The 25,228-nt window shown below is 46.1% G+C and overlaps 1 protein-coding gene across 3 annotated transcripts in view; it reads left to right on the top strand.

The window, feature by feature from the left end:
* Nucleotides 1-627: 627 nt before the first annotated feature.
* CD47 (CD47 molecule) overlaps nt 628-25,228 on the top strand; it is a 46,305-nt gene continuing 21,704 nt past the window's right edge. For all 3 annotated transcript variants that reach the window (XM_038766307.1, XM_038766308.1, XM_038766309.1), the window contains exons 1-3: nt 628-755; nt 13,270-13,617; nt 15,880-15,969. In XM_038766307.1, the coding sequence (XP_038622235.1) occupies nt 710-755; nt 13,270-13,617; nt 15,880-15,969 (484 nt within the window). In that variant the 5' untranslated portion in view covers nt 628-709. The remainder of the gene's footprint in view (nt 756-13,269; nt 13,618-15,879; nt 15,970-25,228) is intronic.

Raw genomic sequence — 25,228 nt, forward strand, 5'->3', positions numbered from 1 at the left:
ATCATCTTAGAACTTCCCCAGCGCTTAGAACAGTGCTTTGCACATAGTAAGCACTTAATAAATGCTGTCAATATTATTATTCTCTGGGCCTCAGTTCCCTCATCTGTCAAATGGGGATGAAGACTGTGAGCCCCCCTTGGGACAACCTGATCATCTTAGAACTTCCCCAGCGCTTAGAACAGTGCTTTGCACATAGTGAGCGCTTAATAAATGCTGCCATTATTATTATTATTCTCTGGGCCTCAGCTCCCTCATCTGTCAAATGGGGATGAAGACTGTGAGCCCCCCCTTGGGACAACCTGATCATCTTGTAACCTCCCCAGCGCTTAGAACAGTGCCTTGCACGTGGTAAGCGCTTAATAAATGCTATCATTTTATTTTTTATTTGATGATGATGATGATGATGATGAGCACCGATGAAGCGGCTGATTGGTTGGTGGCCAATCCCGCTGCTTTTTTTTTTCCATCCCTGGCAGGGATTGAGAGGGGAAGGGAGGAGGAGGAGGAGGAGGCTGGGGGCAGTTTGGGGAAGGAGGGGGACACTGAGGCTTAGAGAAGGAGTTGGTGGGGGGGGGGGGGGGTACCGCGCATGCGCGGTAGGCCAGCGGGCTCTCTTGCTCCTCTCCAGCACCCAGGGCAGCAACCGGCAGCTGCAACGGTGCAGCAGCTGCAGCAGCAGTTGCAACGGTGCAGCGGGAGCTCCGGGGAGATGTGGAGGCTGGCGGCGATGCTGCTGCTGAGCTCGGTGTGCAGAGGTGAGTGCCCCCCTTCCCCTCCCCATCCAGCCATCCATCCATCCATCCATCCATCCCTCCATCCCTCCATCCCTCCATCCATCCCCTTCCCCCTGCCCGGGATGCAGACCCGGACGAGGATGGGGAGGGGAAGGGCGGGCCCCCCCCCCCACCTTTTGCCATGGAGGGGGTGGTCGCCGTTGGGCAATCAGGTGGGGATGGGGCCAAGATGCCTCCCTTCAAAGCCCTACTGAGAGCCCACCTCCTCCAGGAGGCCTTCCCAGACTGAGCCCCCTTTTTCCTCTCCTCCTCCCCATCCCCCTCCTCCTCATCATCATCGATCGTATTTACTGAGCACTTACTGTGCGCAGAGCACTGTACTAAGCCCTCCCTCCCTCCTTCCCCTCCCCACAGCACCTGTATATATGTTTACACAGCTTTATTACTCTATTTATTTTACTTGTACATATTTACTATTTATTTTGTTAATGATGTTCATCTAGCTTTAATTCTGTTTTCATTCATTCATTCAGTCGTATTTATTGAGCGCTTACTGTGTGCAGAGCACTGCCCTATTTGTTCCGACGATTTTGACACCTGTCTACATGTTTGGTTTTGTTGGCCGTCTCCCCCTTCGAGCCTGTGAGCCCGTTGTTGGGTAGGGACTGTCTCTGTAGGTTGCCGACTTGGGCTTCCCAGGCGCTCAGTACAGTGCTCTGCACACAGTAAGCGCTCAATAAATACGGTTGAATGAATGAATGAATCTTCCTGCTGTCAGTTGTATTGTACTCGCAGGATCCCCCTCCCCACCCGGCTGACAGCAGGAAGATGCCCATTGGAGGCCCCCCCCCCCCAGATGACCCCCTCCTTCACACTTCTCCCAGTACAACTGACAGCAGGAAGATGCCCATTGGAGACCCCCCCAACGCCCCCCACCCGGCTAACAGCAGGAAGGTGCCCATTGGAGACCCCCCCAAATGGCAGAAGACCCCCTCCTTCACACCTCTCTCAATGCAACTGACAGCAGGAAGATGCCCGTTGGCAACCTTCCCCCACCCCATGGCAGGAGGGGGGGACCTGCCCCACACCCCCCACCTGATTAACAGCAGGAAGATGCCCATTGGCGACCCCTCCCCCAAACTCCATGGCAGGAGCCCCCCCATATCCCCACCAAACCCCTAACCCCTCCATTTTCCATGCTTCAGATCGTCCGGCCGTGGTAGCAGAATAACCCATTTTCAGAGATGTTTCACTCCACTGGCTGGGACCCCCCCCCCCCATACACACACACACACAAACACCTCGTCCGTTATTCATTTTCCTTAAAAAAGACATGTTTTCAAACGTGATTTGGAAGCATCTGTCTCATTTAACCTCCAGGTATCCGTCAGGTCCGCCCATTAAGCTTTTTAGTCAACGACGTTTCTGTTTGCAGGCAAGGGACTAAGGCTATTTGCGTGGAACGAAGCTAAATTTGACCCAGAATTGAGCACCTCCCTCGTCTTGTTGTTCAAAAAGGCATGTGACTTGGAGAGACAGCCCCAAACCCCAGGAGGTTCGGGAAAATCTCTTTCTTTGGTTGTTTTTCTAGAGCATCCGAGGGCTGTTGATTCTGCTCGGGATATCCAAGGATGTTGCTTTCAGAAATCATGCTACAGATGACGGCAAGAGTTGATGTCGTTGTGGATGAGAACGATTGCGTTGAAGTGTCAACAGTCTGTCGTAGGCTTTGCAGGATGATAGAAATGGAGTCTGTGGGTATTAGAAGGTCGTGTGTGTGTTTAAATCCAGATGTAGTATTAGAAAGTACGGGCAGAAGGCGAGTAGAGCTGCAGGTCAGATCAATCGGTGGTATTTATTGAGCACTTACTATGTGCAGGGCACTGTATTAAAGGCTTGGGAGAGTACAATACCACAGAGTCGACAGAGGTGCTCCCTACCCACGGCGAGTTTATAGTCTAGAGATCGAGTTTATAGATGCTTTTGACGTCTGTGTACATTTAAAAGTTACAATCAAGTCCACGGTATGGTCAATTGCAAGTTAAAGCCTGAACCTCTTTTCTGCTTCTGATTGTAGTTGTAGCAGCTCTGCAATCCGATTCTTTACATCTCGCATTATATTGTCTCAATTATAGTGTTTTCCATTTCAAGGGGGGAATCTCAATCAAAAGCCATTTCTCAGCAGTTGCATTTTGGTTTCTCGTTATTTCTGAACCTGATTGGCAAATGATCGGTGCGCTTGTTTTCTGAGAGGATCACAGCACTCGTGGTTGAGCCTTTGTTTTATACAGAATCGAAAAGAAGCCAAATAAGCCTCACCTGTCAGGGTGCGTACATTTTCAACTCGTTTAGTGGTTGCTTTTGTCAGGATGTCCAGAGCAAGAAATCTTTAAAAACTGGACTGAATAATAATTTGTTCTGATCGGTATATGTAACACATATATCTGTATGTATATATATAGTCGTCAAGCAGCATACTATTTCTAAATATAAATTTTCCTTTTAAGAATATCAAGGCCAGTTCTTATTTATCAGGGTGGTCCATTGGTTTCAAAGTGGTGGGTTAAACCATTAACTTCGAATGCTTGCCACTCGAAAACTGTCACACCATCATCTGGGTATCAGCAGATATTTTATCCTTGCCACCTAGTTGGCAGAGAGAGACGGGGAAAGCCAGGTTTTGGAATAGGAAGAGGTAACGGTTTCCCTTTAAGCAATAACCAATAATCCCTTCCTCCCCTCTCTGAGGCCGAACACTGATTCAGTTAACACAGTATAAACGTTTGTTGTTTAGCAATAATGGCTGTGCATATGTCAAGAATCTCGGACCAATGAGAGCCGAAGCAACCAGAGGGGAGGAGCCGTTGGGGGGAAATGGCTGGGAGAAATCCAGGGTGAGCGAGCTCAGTCCGTGGTATTTTGTATGAGCACTTATGTGCAGAACACTGTGCTGAGCGCTTCGGAAAGAACACAGTAAGAGCTCAAGAAATATGACTGAATGAACCACGAGGCCTAGTGGGTAGGTCACGGCCCTGGCATTCAGAAAGATCCGGGTTCTGATCCTAGCTCCACCGCACAGCTTGCCTGCTGTGTGACCTTGGATAAGTCACTTCACTTCTCTGGGCCTCCGTTCCTTCACTGGTAAAATGAGGATTAAGGCTGTGAGCCCCATGTAGGACAGGGACTGTGTCCGAACCTGATCAGCTTGCGTCCAGAGCTTAGAACAATGCCTGCTACATAGTAAGCGCTTAACAAATACCATTAAAAAAAAACTGAAGCTCATCATCATCATCATCATCAATCGTATTTATTGAGCGCTTACTGTGTGCAGAGCACTGGACTAAGCGCTTGGGAAGTACAAGTTGGCAACATATAGAGACAGTCCCTACCCAACAGTGGGCTCACAGTCTAAAAGGGGGAGACAGAGAACAAAACCAAACATACTAACAAAGTAAAATAAATAGAATAGATATGTACAAGTAAAATAAATAAATAGAGTAATAAATATGTACAAACATATATACATATATACAGCTCATCTCCACCCCCCGGCTTGAAGGGTCAGCTGGGCTACCCCTCACCCAAGTCTAGGACTGCAAGAAAGCCAAGGAGTATTGTTATTGTTGCACTGTACTCTCCCAAGCACCTAGTACAGTGCTGTGCACATAGTAAGTGCTCAATAAATGCAATTGAACGAATGAACGTCTGGATCCTGCTTTTGGTTTGAGGTGAAGTCAAGCACGGTGCCCTGAGCTTTACCAGAGGGCCAACGGGACCAGGTTGATTTCCCTCAGCTTCCCTGCGGTCTTGGAATTGCAGAGGAGGCAGGGTAAAGGAACCCGCCTTCTGTCCCAGCTCAGCCTGACGGCCCGTCGGGCATTCCCTGGCACATCCCGGTGCTGCTGCCCAGCCAAAGGATGCCCCATCCCACTCACTGGTGATGTTCACTCACCCATTTCTAGAACACCATCCATCAATCAGTGGTACTGAGGGAGTGCTTGCTATGCAGGGACCACTGTACTGAGCACGTGGGACAGTACAATTGAACAGAGTTGGCACCGTCCCTTCCCACAGCAAGTCTCGGTTTCCACTTTCTTTCCCCAGGCAAGTCAGATTCCTCATCTTATTGCTTGAGTTGCGGCTTCAGGTGCTGAATTTGCCCCCAAAAGAAATGCTTCGACTGCAATGGTATCTGTTAAGAGCTTACTATGTGTCAGGCACTGTACTGAGCACTGGGGTAGATACAAGCTAATCAGGTTAGAAAGAGCCCCTGTCCCACATGGGGCTCACAGTAGTAATCCCTATTTTACAGATGAAGGAATTGAGGTCCGGAGAAGTGAATGATTTGCCCAAGTTCACCCAGCAGACAAGTGGCAGAGCCGAGATTAGAACCCAGGTCCTTCGTACTTCCAGGCCCCTGCTCTTTCCGATAGGCCACACTGCTTTTCTCTATATACACTTCATATTGAGGAGAATTTATTTCACAGAAGTTATTCTCCCTCTTCTATAGATTTCCATTGCTGTTCTGTACAAACTTCTTAGGTTTTGTCTGTGTTTCTGTGTTCCGGGCTCTTCCGAAGTGCTATGCCCAGGCATTTCTTCTGTAAGGTTAAAAAGAGACACTGTCTTTTGAAAGTTAATAGAAAAGCCGAAAATGATCCAACCTACTAGATGCTGATAAACGAAAGGCTTATGAAATTGAGAAAGAAAGGAACGTATCAGCCACAGTTAATGAATTCTTTATTCTGATTTATGTCTTAGGAACTGCAAGATAAAGGAACAGAGGACCTGGGTTCTAATCCTGGCTCTGCTGGCTGTCTTCTGGGTGACCTTGGGCAAGTCACTTCACCTCTCTGGGCCCCAGTTACCTCATCTGTAAAATGGGGATTGATTGCGAGCCCCGTTACAGGGACTGTGTCCAACCTGATTCTCCTCTATCTATCCCAGTGCTTAGTATGGTGCCTGGCACATAGTAAGCGCTTAACAGATATCATAAAAAATATCCCAAACAATAGAGGAAGATGAGGAAGGCAGAGTAATAATAGGGCAGGAAGAGAGATCCCGTAGGTAGACAGGCTAGAAGAGAAAGGAAGTTAAGGTGTTGTATCTCTTTACAATTTCATTCATTCAATCGTAATTATTGAGCGCTTACTGTGTGCAGAGCACTGTACTAAGCGCTTGGGGAGTACAAGTTGGCAACATATAGAGACGGTCCCTACCCAACAGTGGGCTCTGCCACTGAGATGTCTGTCTCCTCCCAGTCTCTTCTCCTCATCCTTGTCCTATCCTGACTTGGTCTAGAAGCAGCATAGCCTGGAAGTCAGAGGACCTGTGTTCTAATCCTGGCTCCACCACTTGTCCGCTGCTCGACGTTGGGCAAGTCACTTCGCTTCTCTGGGCCTCAGTTACCTCATCTGTAAAATTAGGATGATGACCGTGAGCCCCAGGTGGGACAGAGACTGTGCCCCAGAGCTTAGTACAGTGACTGCCACCTATTCAGCGCTTAGCAAATGCCACAGTCAAGATGAAGAGGCAGGCCAAGGAAAGGACAGGAAGATAGATGCCATAGCTAGAAGGATAAAAGGAGACAGGCTTGAAGGGAAAGAAAGTGGAGGAGGCTCGTCTGCTCACGTCCTGACTCTAAGATGTCTACCACCTCCCAACCAGGTTCTTCTCCTTATCCCCCCTGTCCCATTCTGACCTGGCCTTTCTTGGCTCCTCTAACTAAGCAAGGAGTTCCCTCCCTCCCCTCTCTCCCCTGACCTTCCCCAGCCGAGCCGGTGTAGATGAGCGTATTTGGGTATGAAGAAGAAGGTGCCACCAGTCAAATGTCCTCCTTGCGTGTGAGTGTGTCTCATGTGATGGGGGATGACTGATTCCCTCCCGTCATGAGCTTGCTCCCCTGTTCCTCGCTCCCCCGTGGCAATGGCTAGTCACAGTGCCTAGCGCTGATTCCATTTCCACCCCCTCGCCTCACAGTCTTCTCAAAGCTTCCATCTTAAGGAGTCTCCTGGCTTCTGACTAATTGCTCAAGGCCAGGCTGGCTTGCTGTCACGAGAGGATTTGTCCTGTCCTGCCCTGTCATGAGTGGATTTGCTTCATTGAACCGCTAAAACGTTTCTTTTCTCCAGCCCATTTACGGTTTTCCTCATCTCACTTCATCCCAGGAATGCCTTCCCCCGCCCCAATTAATCTGGCAGACCAATCAGTGTTCCCTGTGTTCAAAGCCCCCCTCCCCCTAAAATCCCACCTCCAGAAACTCTCCTCGATTAACTCCCCAGCAACCCATCTGCCATCTCTAGCACTTATCTTTCTATTTCCCCCATCCCTCATGACTTTTGTACCCGGGTTTGAGCCAATTGTATAGTCACTCGATTTACTGTAACACTTTGTGGGCAGGGATTGTATCTGCCTGTTCTGTTGTCGTCGCCCACGTGCCTAGTATAGTGCTCTGCACACAGTGATCCTCAATAAATACCACCGATTTTATTTTTCTGGTTACCCCTTTTGTAACTATTTTTATGTCTGCCTAATTAATCCATGACAGTGTAAGCCTCTTGTGTGTAGGGGATAGGTCTTGTGCTTCTATTGTATTTTCCTCAGTGCTCAGTGTGGTACATTGCTCCCAGTGGGTGCCAATAATCTGTAAAAATACCATTAGTCCTATGAGTAATTTGGTTATCTTTTTTTATGATTTTTTTTATGATATTTGCTACTATGTACCAGGCATTGTACTAAGTGTTGGGGTAGATAACAAGCTAATCAGGTTGAACCCAATCCCTGTCCCACATGGGCCTCACAGTCTTAGTCCCTATTTTCCAGATGAGGTACCTGAGGCCCAGAGAAGTGAAATGACTCGCCCAAGGACACACAGCAGACAAGTGGCAGAGCTGGGATTAGAACCCAGGTCCCAAGCCCATGCTCTAACCACTAGGCCAAAGTGCAGTTCGTAATCTTCTGCACGCCTTCATGAGATTGGCTTCCAGATCATCCCTAAACTGTAAACTTGCTATGGATAGGGAACATGTCTGCTAATTCTGTTGTATTGTGCCCTATTAAGTGCTTAATACAGTGCCCTGCAAACAATAAGTGCTCAATATCTGCCTCAGTGTAAAGGAACCCTAGCGATCTTTAGCAGGTATTCTCAACATATGTAGTGAAAAGCATGCTGATTGTGTGGAGGGAGTTTCTCCTCCAACCGACTTTTTACCCAGATCTCAAGAGTATACGAGGGCTAACTGCTCCATTGATCAGTGGCATTTATCGAGTGCTTACCTGGTGCAGGAGCACTGTACTAAGCGCTTGGGAGAGTACTGCAGATACCTTCCCTGTCCACATTGAGTTTAAAGCCTAGAGGGGGAGACAGATGATATAAATATATTACAGAGATGTACATAAGGGTTGTGGGGCTGGGGGCAGGGTGAATAAAGGGAGCAAGTCAGGGTGATGCAGAAGGGAGTGGTAGAAGAGGAATTGTTATATTCCTGTCTTCCAACCTCTTATTATTCATTCTATCTGAAAGGGATTTGTCTGTCTCCCCTGCTAGCATTAAAGTTTCTAGAGGGCATCCATTGTGTCTTCTAATGCTTTTGCACCATCCAAGGTCTTGGAAAGCAGGGAACATGTTATCCTGTAGCCTCCCCACACCCTGAGCGCTTAGTACAGCACCCCAAGTAGGTGCTAAATAAAGGCCATTACTATCACCAGTATGCTCCCAGAAAATGCTATCTGACGAACTGGGGAAAGTATCACACTCCCTCTCAGAGAAAGCACTAAGTGGGACAGAGGTCACGATCATTTCTGATCATCAATACTGAAGAGAAGTTCCAGGATCCACGCAAAGACCACTCGGCTGTATCTGTGACCCTCGCGGGTTCAGCACTCAGTACAGTGCCTGGCACACAGTAAGTGCTTAACAATTGCCATCATCATTATATGACCTGCATCTAGCAGCTACTGAGCACCTTTCCCCTCCCTGACAAATTCACCAAGACCCTATTCCATGATGGGTCAGAGTTAGAAGTGTCTTGAACTCAGTCCATTCTAACCTACGCTAAGGAGTTTTCACTTGATTCAATGAGGAGCCTGGAAGCTGACTTGAGAATGTATTTCTGGACCTCCAGAAAAACCTTCCATTCAGCAGATAGTGATCCTTTACAAAGGTTGAGAAACTTCTTAATCCCATAATCAGCCCATGGAGAGGCCAAAGCAACCTCTTCATTGTTTCGGCAGTGATACATCCGATGGTTTGACTTCTGGTTGGGCGATTCTGCCGAATGAGTTGCAGTTAACTCGTTGACACCTGAATTAAATAAGTTCATAATGAACTTATATCTGAACCAAGATATGGGATATCTGAAATCCATATCCTACCCTATATGGAACTTAGGGGTCTTTCTAATACATTGCAAATCGGCCACAAAAGGGGTGGAGTTTTCTCTGAGATCTCCTCACTGTTGATAGCTTTATCTCAGCCCAGATGGGGAGGAATTTATCTCTTTTTAAAAAAATTAATGTGTTTCAAGAACTGTCTAAGCACTGGGATAGATACAAATCAGTCAGATAGGACACAATCCCTTTCCCTCTAGGGGCTTGCAGCTTAAATTGGAGGGAGAACGGGTATTGAATCCCCATTTAACAGTTGAGGAAACGGAGGCATGGAGAATCAATCGTATTTATTGAGCGCTTACTGTGTGCAGAGCACTGTACTAAGTGCTTGGGAAGTACAAGTTGGCAACATATAGAGACAGTCCCTACCCAACAGTGGGCTCACAGTCTAAAAGGGGGAGACAGAGAACAAAACCAAACATACTAATCAATCATATTTATTGAGCTCTTACTGTGTGCAGAGCACTGTACTAAGTGCTTGGGAAGTACAAGTTGGCAACATATAGAGACAGTCCCTACCCAACAGTGGGCTCACAGTCTAAAAAGGGGAGACAGAGAACAAAACCAAACATACTAACAAAATAAAATAAATAGAATAGATATGTACAAGTAAAATAAATAAATAAATAGAGTAATAAATAAATAAATAAGTGACTTGCCCAAGGTCACACAACAGACCAATGGCAGAGCCGGGATGAGAAGTCAGGTCCTCTGATGCCCAGGCCCATACTCTTTCCACTCTTTCCACACCTCTTCAGTGATGCTAATGTTCATCTTAGGGATGTCAGGTTGGCCGAGGCTTTGAAGTAGGTCACGACACGATGGCAGAGCCGGACCTTCAACTAAGTGGAGAAGTTGGGTTCGGGGTCTTATTACCCCAAAGAAGCTGTTCATACATATGTGTGGAATAAAGTTTGGGTGGAACTAATGTTATTTTGAATTCATCAGCAGAGGCGCTTGTTTTGAGCAGGATCTGTGTGCAGAACTTCAGTCTGGAATGACGCGGGCGAGACGTGAGTTTTGCAGTGCATTCCGACTGAGTGGAAAGCTGTCTCCACTGCAGAGAGCTAGTGGGAAGAAGAAGCAGTCTCCCTGCATTAGAAAACCGAAAAAAGTTGAAGGAACATGACAGGAGCTGTTTGTTGGTATCCTTAGCAATTCCAGAAAAGTCAAGCTCTTTACTTTGCATTTGGATTTGCTCCCTTTATTCCCCACTCCCACAGCCCCACAGTATTTACATACAAGTCCATGATTTATTTATTGAGGGTACTGTTGGTCTCCGCCTCCAGACTGTGGGCTTGTTGAGTGCAGGGAACGTGCCTATCAACTCTGTTGTGTTGTGCTCTCTCAAGCTTAGTGTAATGCTCTGCACAGAGTGCTCAGTAAGTACGATTGATTGAATACTCTGGCTATAATCTGGGATCACCACCTAAGGATGCTTAAGAGAAGCACGGTGGCCTAGTGGATAAAGCCCGGGCCTGGGATTCAGACAGAAGGACCTGGGTTCTAATCCCGACTCTGCCACTTGTCCGCAGTGTGACCTTGGTTAAGTCACCTCACTTCTCTGTGCCTCAGTTGCCTCATCTGTCAAGTGGGGATTAAGACAATGAGCCTTATGCAGGACAGGGACTGCATCTAACTCAACTGCTTTGCATTCGACCCCTGGTCCACATCCTCCCCCTGGCCTGGAATGCCCTCCCTCCTCACATCCACCAAGCTAGCTCTCTTCCTCCCTTCAAAGCCCTACTGAGAGCTCACCTCCTCCAGGAGGCTTTCCCAGAATGAGCCCCCTTTTTCCTCTCCTCCTCCCAATTCCCCCCCCACCTCCTACCCCTCCCCACAGCACCTGTATATATGTTTGTACAGATTTATCACTCTATTTATTTTACTTGTACATATGTACTATTCTATTTATTTTGTTGGTGATGTGCATCTAGCTTCTATTTATTCTGATGACTTGACACTTGTCCACATGTTTTGTTCTGTTGTCTGTCTCCCCCTTCTAGACTGTGAGCCCGTTATTGGGTAGGGACCGTCTCTATATGTTGCCAACTTGTACTTCCCAAGAGCTTAGTACAGTGCTTTGCACACAGTAAGCACTCAAGAAATACGATTGAATGAATGAATGAATCTACCCCAGTGCTTGGTACAGTATCTGGCACATAGTAAGCACTTAACAAATGCCACATTATTATTTATTATTACTATGCCTTTGCGGTCTGCTCAGCTTTGGTTATTTTTTAAGGAGCCGACTCTCCACTCATCAGAGTGGGTCTAATGGGTGCCACATAACCGGCTCCTTAGAAGGAGGTTCAATCAGTGAAATGTCCCACCATGTTCCTTATCAGTGCAGACCAAGAGCAAGGATTTTTCTGGGACAACATGAATCAGGAAATCTGTTCCTTGGCCTGTTTTTTTTTCCATGGTATTTGTTAAGCACTTACTTTGTTTCCGGCACTACGTTAAGTGCTGGGTTTCATACATGCAAATCAGGCCCCACATGAGGCTCACAGTCTTAATCCCCATTTTCCAGATGAGGCAGCTGTGGCCCAGAGAAGTGAAATGGCTTGGCCAAGGTCACACAGCAGACAAGCGGCGGAGCCGGGATTAGAACCCAGCTCCTTTGGACTCCCAGTTCTATGTTCTATCCATTAGGCCACACTGCTTCCCCATTTTGCCTTCCTGACAAATGGGGGCTGGGAAAGGCCATTCGAACCAACTGCACAGTGACCCCTTGCCATAGAAGATATCTTCTGTCGCCTGCATTTAGAAGATGCTAAACATAGGATCTGTTTTTCTTATTAGCATTCAGTGACTTTCCACCCAAGTAGAAAGATATGATTCACCAGTGCTCTTCTGCATACCAAACTACGATCAACTACTTTCCTGAAAATGCATACATATGGATAGAGAGGCACTTCCTGTCAGTTTAGCAAGCTCTATTTAGAAAAAAAAAATATATGGAGACGGAAAGTGAATACAATACTTACTGTTCCTGTTCGGAATTTGCTCAGAGCGGGGGACCAGATCTGTAGAAGTATCTGTATGCCACACACGTTGCTCTGTGGCTTGGAAAGTCAGAGAGGGCACCTGGAGTGTAGCAACACAGTAGTTGATCTTTCCCAAGATGCCTGGTGATTCACGCCTCATGTTCCGGGAATAGATTATGGAAAAATTAAGAGTAGTCCCCCCCAAAAACTATAGCAATGTAGGAAAAATGAGTGTACTGGGGAGTTTGAGGCTATTTTACAGAGTTGAAGGAACTGTCCTTTGTGTGCGGGTGGGACTCGGATCCTGAATTGGCCTTTTCAACCGCACGAGCGGCCGGAGGCGTCGCTGACATTTTCTTCCAGCTTGAAGGCCCGTTATAATGGTGCTATTTATTAAGCGCTTACTACGTGCCAAACGCGGCCGGGGCAGATACAGGATAATGAGAGGAGACCTAGTCTCTGTCTCGCACGAGCCTCACGGTCCAAGCGGGAGGAAGAACAGCTATTTTAATCCTCATTTTACAGAGGAGGAAATGGCCCAGAAAAATTAGGTGATGCCCAAGGTCACTTAGGAGGACTAGAACCCAGGTCTCAAGTCTCAGAGGACCTGGGTTCTGTTCCCAGCTCCTCCACGTGTCGGTTGGGTGACCTTGGGCAAGTCACCTCAATTCTCTGGGCTTCAGTCGCCTCACTTGTAAAATGGGGATTAAGACTCTGAGCCCCATGTCAGTGAGTTGTATTTACTGAGCGCTTACTGTGTGCAGAGAGCACTGTACTAAGCACTTGGGAGAGTACAATCTACCAACAAACGGATACATTCCCCGCCCACAACAAGCTTACAATCTAGAGTGGGGCAAGGACTTGATCCAACCCGATTTGCTTGTATCTATCCCAGCACTTAGTACAGTGCCTGACACACAGTAAACACTTAGCAAATACCATTAAAAAAAAAAGTTATCCAGACTCCCAAGCCTGTGTTCTTTCCAAGATGTCACACTGCTTGCCCATTATGTACGCCAATGTATCGGCTCATTACTTGGCCATATGTTAAAGAAAACAGCCATTTTTTTCACATTGCTAAGGATGGTTAACAGGCTCAATTCTGGTAATTAAAACAAATGTGCTTTTATAATTTTTTCTTGTTTTTTCCCTTCCAGGTTCGGCCCAGCTACTCTTTGACTCCCCACGGTTGGTGGAAAAAAACGCCTGCAACCATAGCGTCCTCCTGCCCTGCTCCGTCACCAATATGGAGCTGAACAACATCAGAGCTATGTTCGTCCGCTGGAAATACAAAGGGAAGGACATTTACACCTTCGACGGGTTCCAAGACAAAGTCACCATCTCCAGCGACTTCCAGAGCGCGTCCATATTCGTGCCAGATATCCTCAGCGGCAATTCCTCCCTGAGGCTATCCGATGAAGATGCCGTCCTCGGAAATTACACCTGCGAAGTCACGGAAGCGAACAGGGAAGGGGAAATTATTGTGGAGTTGCGATACCACGTGGGTAAGTTGTCGGGGAAGGCCCGTGCAAGTTCCCCTAGCTTACCTCAGTGGAAGCACAAGGAAGGTGGAAATAATAATGATAATAATAATAATATCGGCATTTGTTAAGGGCTTACTATGTGCAAAGCACTGTTCTAAGCACTGGGAGGAGATACAAGGTAATCAGGTTGTCCCATGTGGAGCGCGCACAGTCTTCATCCCCATTTGACAGATGAGGTAACTGAGGCGCAGAGAAGTTAAGTGGCTTTCCCAAGGTTACACAGCTGACAAGTGGCGGAGCCAGGATTCAAACCCATGACCTCTGACTCCCAAGCTCTCGCTCTTTCCACTGAGACAAGCTTCTTCTCAAAGCCGAGTCTCTGACAGATCTGGAGGCTCCATTTTCCACCTTGCTTTTCGCACTGAGGCGGACTTACGATAAGGATGACGGACTTGTTAAGTGCTTACTCTGTGCCAGGAACTACACTAAGCGCTGGGGGAGATACAAGCTAATCAGATAGGACACAGTCCATGTCCCACGTGGGGCACGCAGTCTTAATCCCCATTTTACAGATGAGGGAACTGAGGCACGGAGAAGTCTAGTGACCTGTCCAAGGTCACACAGGGGACAAGTGGCGGAGCCGGGATTAGAAACCAGGTCTTTCTGACTCCCAGTCCTGTGGGCTCTGTCCACTAGCCCATTCCTGTGTATCGCTGTGTTATTTTTTATCTACTTGTCACAGAAGAATGAAGTAGCAAGAACTATCTCTTTTGAAACAGGAAAATATGAAAGAATGTAGAGAAGCAGTGTGGTCTAGCACAGGCCTGGGAATCAAAAGGACTTGTGTTCTAATCCCAGTTCTGCCACTCATCTGCTGAGTAATCTGGGTCCAGTTGCTTCACTTCTCTGTGCCTCAGTTCCCTCATCTATAAAATGGGGACTAAGACTGTGAGCCCTATGTGGGACAGGGACTGTGTCCAGTGTGATTGACTTGTATCTACCCCAGTGCTTAATACAGCGCTTGGTACATAGTAAGCGCTTAATACCATCAAAAAAAGAATGCAGCAAGAGTTGAAAAAAATTTACAACCCCGCCCTTTTGAGTAATATTGAATAAGGCTGAGCCTGGAATGCCAAGCATGCCTTTTCAAATGGTGGGCGGAAATGGGAGCGGAGACCCAGCCTTCATTCCTGAGTCAGACGTGCCTGGGTTCAGCCAGAGAAAATCCCTCAAGCTCACGTGGGGCCCCCAAAATCCCGAAGGGTGGCATTTCCAGGCAGGAAAAACGGGCAGGGTACGGCTCTGAACCTTCAGGACCGAGCACCTGGGCGAGGAATTGATCACGGTGCTAGTTTGGGAAGCAGTGTGGTCTAGCGGAAAGAGCATAGCCCTGGGAGTCAGAGGACCGGGATGCTAATTCCGGCTCCTCCGCTTACCTTGCACTGGGATCTGCGACCTTTGGACTTTTGATATTCTCAAGTCAGTTCCCTCATCTGCAAAATGGGGACTTAGACTGTGAGCCCCATGTGAGACATGGACTGTATCCAACCTGATTCCCTTGTATTTACCCCAGTGCCTGGCACATAGTAAGTGCTTATCAAATACCGTTACAAAAATAAAGAGAGTGAGCCAGTGTCTGCTTTGTTAAGTGGGCCCTTCATTCCCCTTGAAGTAGATATTAGCATTATACCAAAATTGAAGTGTATATATTGTACTTTGCCGAGACGGCCCCTAAATGTGGTCGCTTAAATAAAAGGTGTCCAGTGGACACCTTTATGTTGCCAACTTGTACTTCCCAAGTGCTTAGTACAGTGCTCTGCACACAGTGAGCACTCAATAAATACAACTGAATGAATGAATGAATGGAGAAAAGTGAGCAGGATGGATCGTTGGCAGAATTTGGTAGGACGCCTCTAATGTACTAAATGCTTTGGAGTGAATATATTAGTGAATAAGAAAGCTCTGGGAGAGTTTTCATTAAGTGTATTTTACCTACAGATTATAGGAGCGTGAACTGAACCATAGTAAATATGTAAGCCTTCGGGCTATCTTTGGATTTTCTAACAGGAAGTTCAAGCTGAGCACGTTTTTGTGTCTGAAGATTCAGACTGCACATCTGTGCTTTAGAAAGGCTGTCTGCAAATCATGCATGTTCATGTCAGAGGGCTATATCATTTTTTTTTCCATGTTTACAGTGAATGGTGGGAATAGAAAATGTACTGTTGGTGCGAAAAGCAATTACGAGAAGGTCTGTAAAACTTGTTTCTTTCTCCCCCTTTAAAGTTTCGTGGTTTAATCCGAAAGAAAACATTCTCATCGTTATTTTCCCGATTTTGGCTATCCTCCTTTCCTGGGGTCAGTTTGGTATTGTGAGTAAGTATTAAGCATCTTTACTTCTATCCGGTGGTGGTTGAATATTTGGAGGGCACTGATGAATGTGGAGGCAAGTTTAGTGAAATGTAAACGTGAAAAAAAAAGCAGCCTTATAGCACTAGAGTGGTCAGTCGCGGGGTAGGGGGGCTATCCAGTTGTTAATTGGCTATAAAATGCTGAGATTTGACCAGCTGCTTTTTGGCCGGCGTACTACATCTCAAAGCTCCGTGTTGGCGACGTTTCAGTACGGAAGCACACTGGCGTTCCAGATCTTCTGCTGCCTCTCAATCTTGGCCGTGGTGCAAGGATATATCCTTTGCAAAATTAATCAAGGTTTTTGATATCGTGACAGTTCGGTGACTCGGTCTGAATTATGGAGCAAAGCACCGAAGCAAAACCCACTATCTTGCCCCCTCCCACCTCACCTCGCTACTCTCCTACTACAGCCCAGCCAGCACACTTCTCTCCTTCAATTCTAACCTACTTACTGTACCTCAATCTTGTCTATCTGGCTGCAGACCTCCCACCCGCATCCTGCCCCTGGCCTGGAACGCCCTACCTCCTCATAACCGACAGACCGTTACCCTCCCCTCCTTCAAAGCCTTATTGAAGGCCATTTCCTCCAAGAGACCTTCCCTAAGTCCTCCTTTCCTCTTCTCCCTCTCCCTTCCTCTTCACCCCCATTTGCTCCCTTAATTCACCCCACTCCTAGCCCCACAGCACGTATGTACATATCTGTTGTTTATTGATTACCATAAGCTTGTTGTGGACGGGGAATGTGCCCGTTTATTGTTACATTGTACTCTCCCAAGTGCTTAGTACAGTGCTCTGTGCTCAATAATTATGATTAACTGACTGACTGACTGCCATCATAGCATGTCATCACTTTCATCCCACTGCTGCTGTTTAAATTTACCAAGAGCATCGCTGCCTATGATAATCCTCTGGATAATTCTCTCATTGATTAAAACTCTGCAGGTTAGATTCCCGCTTGAGTTGTAGAGCATAATCTACTCAAGTTGGAGAAGCAGAGCTCACCAGTTGCCCGTTTGTGACTTGCTGAACTCTGGGAATAATCGATGGGGAAAAGATTGCTTTCATATTGATGGGAAGGAGTTGCCTTTACTATGGAAACAATCCAAGACAGCCTGATATAGGCAACAGACAGCTGATTTACCGCATCAGTATGTTCCATTAATGTCTATCTCTGCCTCTAGACTCCTCCTCTATTCTCTATTCCAAGCTCTTAGCTCCATAAATGACATAATCGATTGGTCAGCATGATGCCTCTTTATAATTTTTTTGTATGGTATTGGTTAACTAGTTACTATGTGCCAGGCACTGTACTAAATGCTAGGGTTGATACAAGTTAGATTGACTACAGTCCATGTCCCGCATGGGGTTCTTTGTCTTAATCCTCATTTTCCAGATGAGGCAACTGAGGCCCAGAGAAGTGAAGTGACTTACCCTAGGTCACACAGCAGACAAGTGGCAGAGCCGGGATTAGAACCCAGGTCCTCCTGATTCCCGTTCTGTGCTCTATCCACTATGTGACACTACTTCTCACACAAGGAGCTTGACAAGCCTGTTCTTTGAATATGACTTCTGCCGATTGAAGGGTCATGTGATCTGGAATATAATAATAATAATCATGATATTTGTTAAGCACATACTCTGTACCAAGCACTGTTCTAAGCGCTGGGGTAGATACAAGGTTATCTGGTTATTCCACGTGGGGCTCGCAGTCTTAGTCCCCATTTTAAAGATGAGTAACTGAGGCACAGAGAAGTTAAGTGACTCGCCCAAAGTCACACAGCTGACATGTGGCAGAGCCGGGATTTGAACCCACGACCTCTGACTCCTAAGCCCGTGCTCTTTCCACTAAGCCACGCTGCTTCGACTACCTGATGGTGTTGGTTGGGTGGTCGAAAGAGGCATTGAGGCATTGAGGGAGCATAGATAAAACAGACAGGCCACTTCCTCCCCCATTCCCATTGAGTTTTCAGGAGTGGGAGAAGACAAACCCCCTTAGGACTGAGGAAATTGTGTCTTCTGGAGAGAACTAGGTTTCAGTGAAGGCAAGGAAGAGTAGTGATGGGGTCAGGAATAAGTTGGGAAAGAAAAGGAGTTTGACCATAACCAAGTTGGGCTTCAATAGATGACATTTAGCTGGGACTGTCCAGTGTGGTGCAGAAGCGGGAACAGCACAAGTCCCCTATCTGTAATTTATTTCCCTTATCAGTAAATTATTTTCCTCTAACTACAATTTTTTTAAAATGTTGGTCCTCTCCTTCCTGTAGATTGTAAACATCTGTGGGCAGGGATCATGTTTATCTCCTTTATTGTACTGTACTTTTCCAAGCGCTTAGGAACGTGCTCTGCACTTTCAGTTCAGTGCTCAGTAAACAGCACTGATTGATTGATTGTTGCCTTCTGAATGCGGGTCAGCACTGCTGCCTGTAATACATTAGACAATAAAGGTTCTGACATTTTTCCCCAAACCAACAACCCTGGAGAACCCAGTGTCTTGAAATGACTGGTGATACTGGTGAATTTGTCTGGTCTAGGCAGATTTCTCTAAGAGCACAAAAGGCTGTCAATAGAAAACCAGGTTAACAGTCAGTCAATCGTATTTATTGAGTGCTTATTGTATTCAGAGCACTGTACTGTGCTTAGGAGAGTATAATATAACAATAAACAGACACATTCCCTGTCCACAGTGAGCTTGCAGTCTAGAGGGGAGACAGACATTAACAGAAATAAATAAATTACAGATATGTGTCTAAGTGCTATGGGGCTGGGAGGGGGGCCATGAATGAAGGGAACAAGTGACTGATGCAGAAGGGAGTGGGAGAAAAGGAAAGGAGGGCTTAGTTAGGGAAGGCGTCTTGGAGGAGATATGCCTTCAATAAAGCTTCTGAGTCTCAGGGAACACGAAGGGGAGATCTCACCGAAACGTCGTCCTGGAGTTCTTCCCGGATCCGTCTAGCTGCGATCACGTCGACAGATCCCAATGCCAGAATTCGAAGCCACATCGACTTTCTGGCTGGCTCTTTTCAGCAATTGCCCTCGGGAGCCTATCAGCCAAAATCCGTGCCAGTCCTCTGCTGGCGGGGACGAGAAAATCCAAGGGAAAAACGTAAAGATGTAGTGATTTAAAGTTGAAGAATTCAGATAGCAAGTAATGGAGTGAAGCCGAGACTCTTCCGGTGGCACAGTGAGCCCATTTCTGTTCTGCCAGACTCCACAATGGTGGGTGACACCTCCTGGGCTCCTCAGGGATTTGGCCCCTCAAACTGGAAGCTGGCTTTCCCCACTTCTTTTCCTTTCCTCTTCCAACAGCCAATCAATCATATTTATTCATTCATTCATCCATTCAATTGTATTTATTGAGCGCTTACTGTGTGCAGAGCACTGTACTAAGCGCTTGGGAAGTACAAGTTGGCAACATATAGAGACGGTCCCTACCCAACGACGGGCTCACAGTCTGGAAGGGGGAGACAGACAACAAACCAAAACAAAACATAACAAACTTACTGGGTGCAGGGCACTGTACTAAGCACTTGGGAGAGAACAATATGACAGAGTTGGTAGATCCGTTTCCTGCCCAAAACAAACTGACAATCTAGAGGGGGAGACAGACATTTGTATAAATTAGAGATGTGTACATAAGTGCTGAGGGTGGGGTGAATAAAGGGGGCAAATCCGAATGCAAGGGTGACATAGAAAGAGTAGGAGAAGAGGAAATGAGGGCTTAGTTGGGGAAGACCTCTTGGAGGAGATGTGATTTTAATAAGGCTTTGAAGGTGGGGAGAGAGAGCATCTGTTGGATATGAAGAGGGAGGGCATTCCAGGCCAGAGGCAGGATGTGGGTGAGTGGTAAGCAGCGAGATAGACGAAGTCGAGGTATGGTGAGGAGGTTGGCATTAGAGGAACAAAGTATGTGGACTGGGTTGTGGAAAGAGAATGGCAAGGTGAGATAGGAGGGAGCAAGGTTATCTAGTGCTTTAATGCCAAAGGTAAGGAGTTTCTGTCTGATACAGAGGCAGATGGGCAATGACTGAAGGTTCTTAAGGAGTGGGAAAACATGGACTGAACGTTTTTGTAGAAAATGATCCGCAGAATGAAATATGGACTGGAGCGGGGAGAGACGGGAGGCAGGGAGGTCAAGCAAGGAAGCTGAAGCAGTAATCCAGTCAGGCTAGGATGAGTGTTTGTATTAACGTGGTTGCAGTTCGGATGGAGAGGAAAGGGCAGATTTTGGCTGGCAATGTTGTCCAGGTTGAACCGACAGGATTTGGTGACATATGGGATATGTGGGTCGAATGAGAGAGAGGAGTCAAGTCCCATCCCTGCCACCCAGTGTTTTTTAAGCATTAGCTAGGCGTTCCCCACTTTATGTACATTACTGCAACCTGCCCTCTTCTCTGACGGTGCCTCCTTTATCAATCTAATGGTGTAGTGTTCTAATCTGGGCCCTGCTACTTGTCTGCTATGTGACCTTGGATAAGTCACTTCTCCTTGCCTCAGTTACCTCATCTATAAAATGGAGATTAAGACTGTAAACCCCATGCAGGACAAGGTCTGTATCCAACCTGATTAGCTTGTATCTATCCCAGCGCTAAGCATAGTGTCTGGTACATAGTAAGAGCTTAACAAATACCATTTTTTTTTTTAAAAAGTCTGGTTCCAGGTTCCAGAATATAGGGAGAGAGAGTGAGTGGGGGTTGGAGGAAGGGGTGGGTGATCCAAGCTTCCCTTAAGCTGGATTTCTCTGATCAAATGGCCTCATATCCCTTCCAACTATCATTTGATAGATCCTTTGCCCAGGAGAGGTTAACAAGTAATAGGCGATCCTCAGCTGGAAGCCGAGGGGAAGGAGAGAAAGGACTCTGTAGACCTAGACCTAATCCACTAGGCCTAAAATCACAGCAAAATGAGCAGAACAAGGTCAGCGTGGCTCAGAGAATGCCAAGAAAGGAAGTCCCAAGGGGTCAAGATGACAGATGCCAATTTGGTGGGGGGCCCGGGTGGGGGAAGAGGGAAGCTGAACTGAGGCAGAAAAGAGAGAGAAAATCCGCCAAGGTTGCTTAGAGCGATGAGAAAGTAAAGAGCTTAGTTTTACAAATATCTGTGGCTTTCAGTTAAAGTGTATGTTTGCCAAATTTATTCAGATAACTGATGTTAGGATCAGTGAATGCACAGGAATAACTGGATTTCATTTTCAATCCAAGGGGGAGGGACACTCAGCCCCCCTGTTCGTCTCCATCCACCTCCTTCCCCTCCCTATAGCCCCTGTATATCTATTTATGTACAGATTTATCACTCTATTTATTTTACTGCTACATCTTTACTACTCTATTTTATTAATGATGTCCATCTAGCTCTAACTCTATTTAATTTGGTTGGATTTGACCCCTCTGTTGGGTAGGGACTGTCTCTGTATGTTGCCAACTTGTACTTCGCAAGCGCTTAGTACAGTGCTCTGCACACAGTAAGCGCTCAATAAATACGATTGAAGATGATGATGATGACAGGGAGAATCTGTGGCTTGCAAATAGGTGCCCTGGTTCCCCTGCATTTCCCAGATCTATTAGAGAGGAGACAGGCCTGAGAAACAGCGTACGCCTCTCCCCCCCATTCCTTCCCACCTTCAGCGAACACACACAGACACACACACAGACACACACACACACACACACACACACACACACACCCTCACACACTCAGATCTCTGGGTTGCAAAGGAGTGAGCAAACCTAAAATTTGGGGTTTCTGAAAAGTCAGATATCTGGTATCAGAACATGTAAGGGTTTGTGTATCCGCCCTCCATATTCAGAGATAATGTTAGTGGTGGTAATTGCTACCAGTGAACATTTGTGTGCGTGTGTGTGTACGCACACACATAAGACTGAAAACACAAGCGCACAAGTGTTCCCTGTGGAACAGATATGTAATGGTCATCATCATCATCCATTGTATTTATAGCAGTAGCATCGTGCTGAGTATCTGGGGGAGTATCAAAGAGTTAGGAGACGGCATTTATTAAGTGCTTACTATGTGCCAAGCACCGTTCTAAGCACTGGGGAGGTTGCCCCACGGTTGGGGGGCGGGGGGGCTCACAGTCTTCAGCCCCATTTGACAGATGAGGCAACTGAGGCCCAATCAATCAATCGTATTTATTGAGCTGAGCATCTGGGAAGTACAGGTTGGCGACATATAGAGACGGTCCCTACATTTTAATAATAATAATGATGGGATTTGTTAAGCTCTGACTATGTGCCAAGCACCGTTCTAAGCGCTGGGGAGGTTCCAAGGTGATCAGGTTGTCCCACGAGGGGCTCACAGTCTTCAGCTCCATTTTACAGATGAGGGAACTAAGGCCCAGAGAATAGTAATAATAACAATGGTAATAATAATAATAATAATAATAATAATAGTAATAATAATAATAATGATGGTATTTGTTAAGCGCTTACTATGCTTTGTTTTGTTCTCTGTCTCCCCCTTCTAGACTGTGAGCCCACTGTTGGGTAGGGACCGTCTCTGTATGTTGCCAACTTGTACTTCCCAAGCGCTTAGTACAGTGCTCTGCACACAGTAAGCACTCAATAAATACGATTGATTGATTGAGACATGATTGTCGGTTTCAAGAGGCTTTTAGTTTAATGGGTGAGACGGTCAAATAAATTTCAGGTAGGAATAATGGAGGGTATAAGATATGAATATAAATATAAGATAGAGGCATGAGAAGCAATGTGGATAGAGCACACTCCTGGGAGTCAGAAGGACCTGGGTTCTAATCCCAGCTCAGTCACTTCTCTGCTGTGTGACCTTGGGCAAGTGGCTCCACTTCTCTATACTTCAATTACCTCATCTGTAAAATGGGGATTAATATTGTGAGCTCCACGTGGGACATGAACTATATCCAACCTGATTAGCTTGTATCTACGCAAACGATTAATACAGTGCCTGGCACAGAGCAAGCACTTAACAAATGCCATTAAAAAATAAGTACTTCAGGGGCTGTGGACTAAGACGGCAGGAGAGAGAAAGTGGGTTGTTGGCGGTTATTGGGGAAAACCTCCAGTAGGTGTGAACTCAATCAATCATTCAATCATATTTACTGAGCAGTTACTGTGTGCAGAGTGTTGTACTAAGCGCTTGGGAGAGTACAATAGAACAGAGTTGGTAGCTTCTTAACGATCTTGTTTTAGATCTTTTAGACTGTGAGCCCACTGTTGGGTAGGGACTGTCTCTATATGTTGCCAATTTGTACTTCCCAAGCGCTTAGTACAGTGCTCTGCACATAGTAAGCGCTCAATAAATATGATTGATGATGATCTTGTTCAGTAGCTGCCTAGAAGGATTTTGGCTAAGAACTTGAACAGCGAGTGGGCCAGTGGGATTAGATCTAGCGTCTAATCCCAGCTCCTTCACTTGTCTGCTGTGTGACCTTGGGCAAATCATTTAACCCTCCGGGCTTCAGTTTTCTCATCTGGAAAATGGAGATTAAGAGGAAGGGATATACCTGTTCTGCCTCCCACACGGACTGTGAGCTTCATGTGGGACAGGGATTGTGTCCCATCTACTTGGAATAGTGTTTGGCGTATAGTAAGTGCTTAACAAATGCCGTAGTAGTTGTTATTATTAATTCATCAAAAAGGAAAAACAGTGAGATTCTACAGGAGTAGAATCCTCCCCCTTTTTTTTGATAATTTCCCTGCAGCATTTCTTTTGTTTCATGTCATCAGATTTAAGAACATTAGCATTGTTCATGACTTTGCCAGCAATCAATGGTATTTATTGAGCCCTTATTGTGTGCAGAATATGGCACTAAGCTCTTGGAATGGCACTTATTTCCACTTATTGGAAGCTCAAGGGAGGGTACAATATGACAATATAACACATTCTCAGCTAACGACTGCTATGGTGACTTCTTTGAAATGATAATGAAGCCTGTCCACAGATTCTTTATCCTTTGTATAGCCTCACCCTCCATGTGGTAGGTCAAACAATCAATCATATTTATTGAGCCCTAACTGTGAGCAGAACACTGTACTAAGCGCTTGGGAGAGTACAATATAACAGAGATGGTAGACTTGGTGTCTGCCCAGAGCGAGCTTATAGTCTAGAGAGGGAGACAGATATTAATATAAATAAATCATGTACAGATACAGACATATGTGCTGTAGGGCTGAAGGAGGGGGCAAAATAAATATGAATAAATGAATAAAGGGGGCAAATCCAAGTGCAAGTATGACACAGAAGGGAGTGGGATAAAAGGAAATAGGGCCTAGTTGGACAAGGCCTCTTGGAGGAAATATGCTTTTAATAGGGCTGTGAAGGTGGGGAGAGTGATTGTTTGTCTAGGGATGCAGGGTGGATAAGGGAGGTAGAAGAACTGTGGGAACTTGATGATTGACATTTTCTTTCCCTGGCATGAAAATCGCTCTCAAAATTGGTCAATAACTTTTGGACTGCCCTGCCAAACTTGGAGGTTACGGGCTGATGTTAGCAGGTAACTTCAGGTGGACTGTGATAATAATGATCATAATAATGATAATGGCATTTATTAAGCACTTACTATGTGCAAAGCACTGTTCTAAGCGCTGGGGAGGTTACAAGGTTGTCCCTTGGGGGTTCACAGTCTTAATCCCCATCTTCCAGATGAGGTAATTGAGGCACAGAGAAGTTAAGTGACTTGCTCAAAGTCACAGAGCTGACAATTGACGGAGCCAGGATTTGAACCCATGACCTCTGACTCCAAAGCCCGTGCTCTTTCCACTAAGCCACTGTGATGGTATTAGGAAACTCTTTGCCCACTTACAAATACACCCTTAAATATATTGGTCCAAAGTTTTGATTTTTTTTCCCAATTTTTTCCAAGGATTTCTGTCCAAATTTCTAAATTGTAAAAGAGAATGAAGAACCTAAGATATCATTCAAACATTGCTGTCGTCAGAAAAATGGCCCGGTGCCCATTGGCATTTTATATTTATTGGTTGAAAAAGGATGTGAAGTGAATCAATGTAACAGTTGTCATAAAATTTTAGCTGGGGTGCCAACGTGAAGAAGGGCTTTCTCTGACTCATGGGAAATTCCAGTTTATCGTATCTGAAGTACCTACAGTAAGAGCTCATCTCTTCTAGAAACTGCACGGTTATACCATTTTAGTTCCCAACAGCTCTTTTATAGTTTGTATCCAAATTAAACAGGGATGGAGAAGGTGGGAAGATACTTTCACCTGTAATGTGGT

The sequence above is a fragment of the Tachyglossus aculeatus genome, chromosome 24, assembly GCF_015852505.1.
Source record: "Tachyglossus aculeatus isolate mTacAcu1 chromosome 24, mTacAcu1.pri, whole genome shotgun sequence".
NCBI lineage: Eukaryota > Metazoa > Chordata > Mammalia > Monotremata > Tachyglossidae > Tachyglossus > Tachyglossus aculeatus.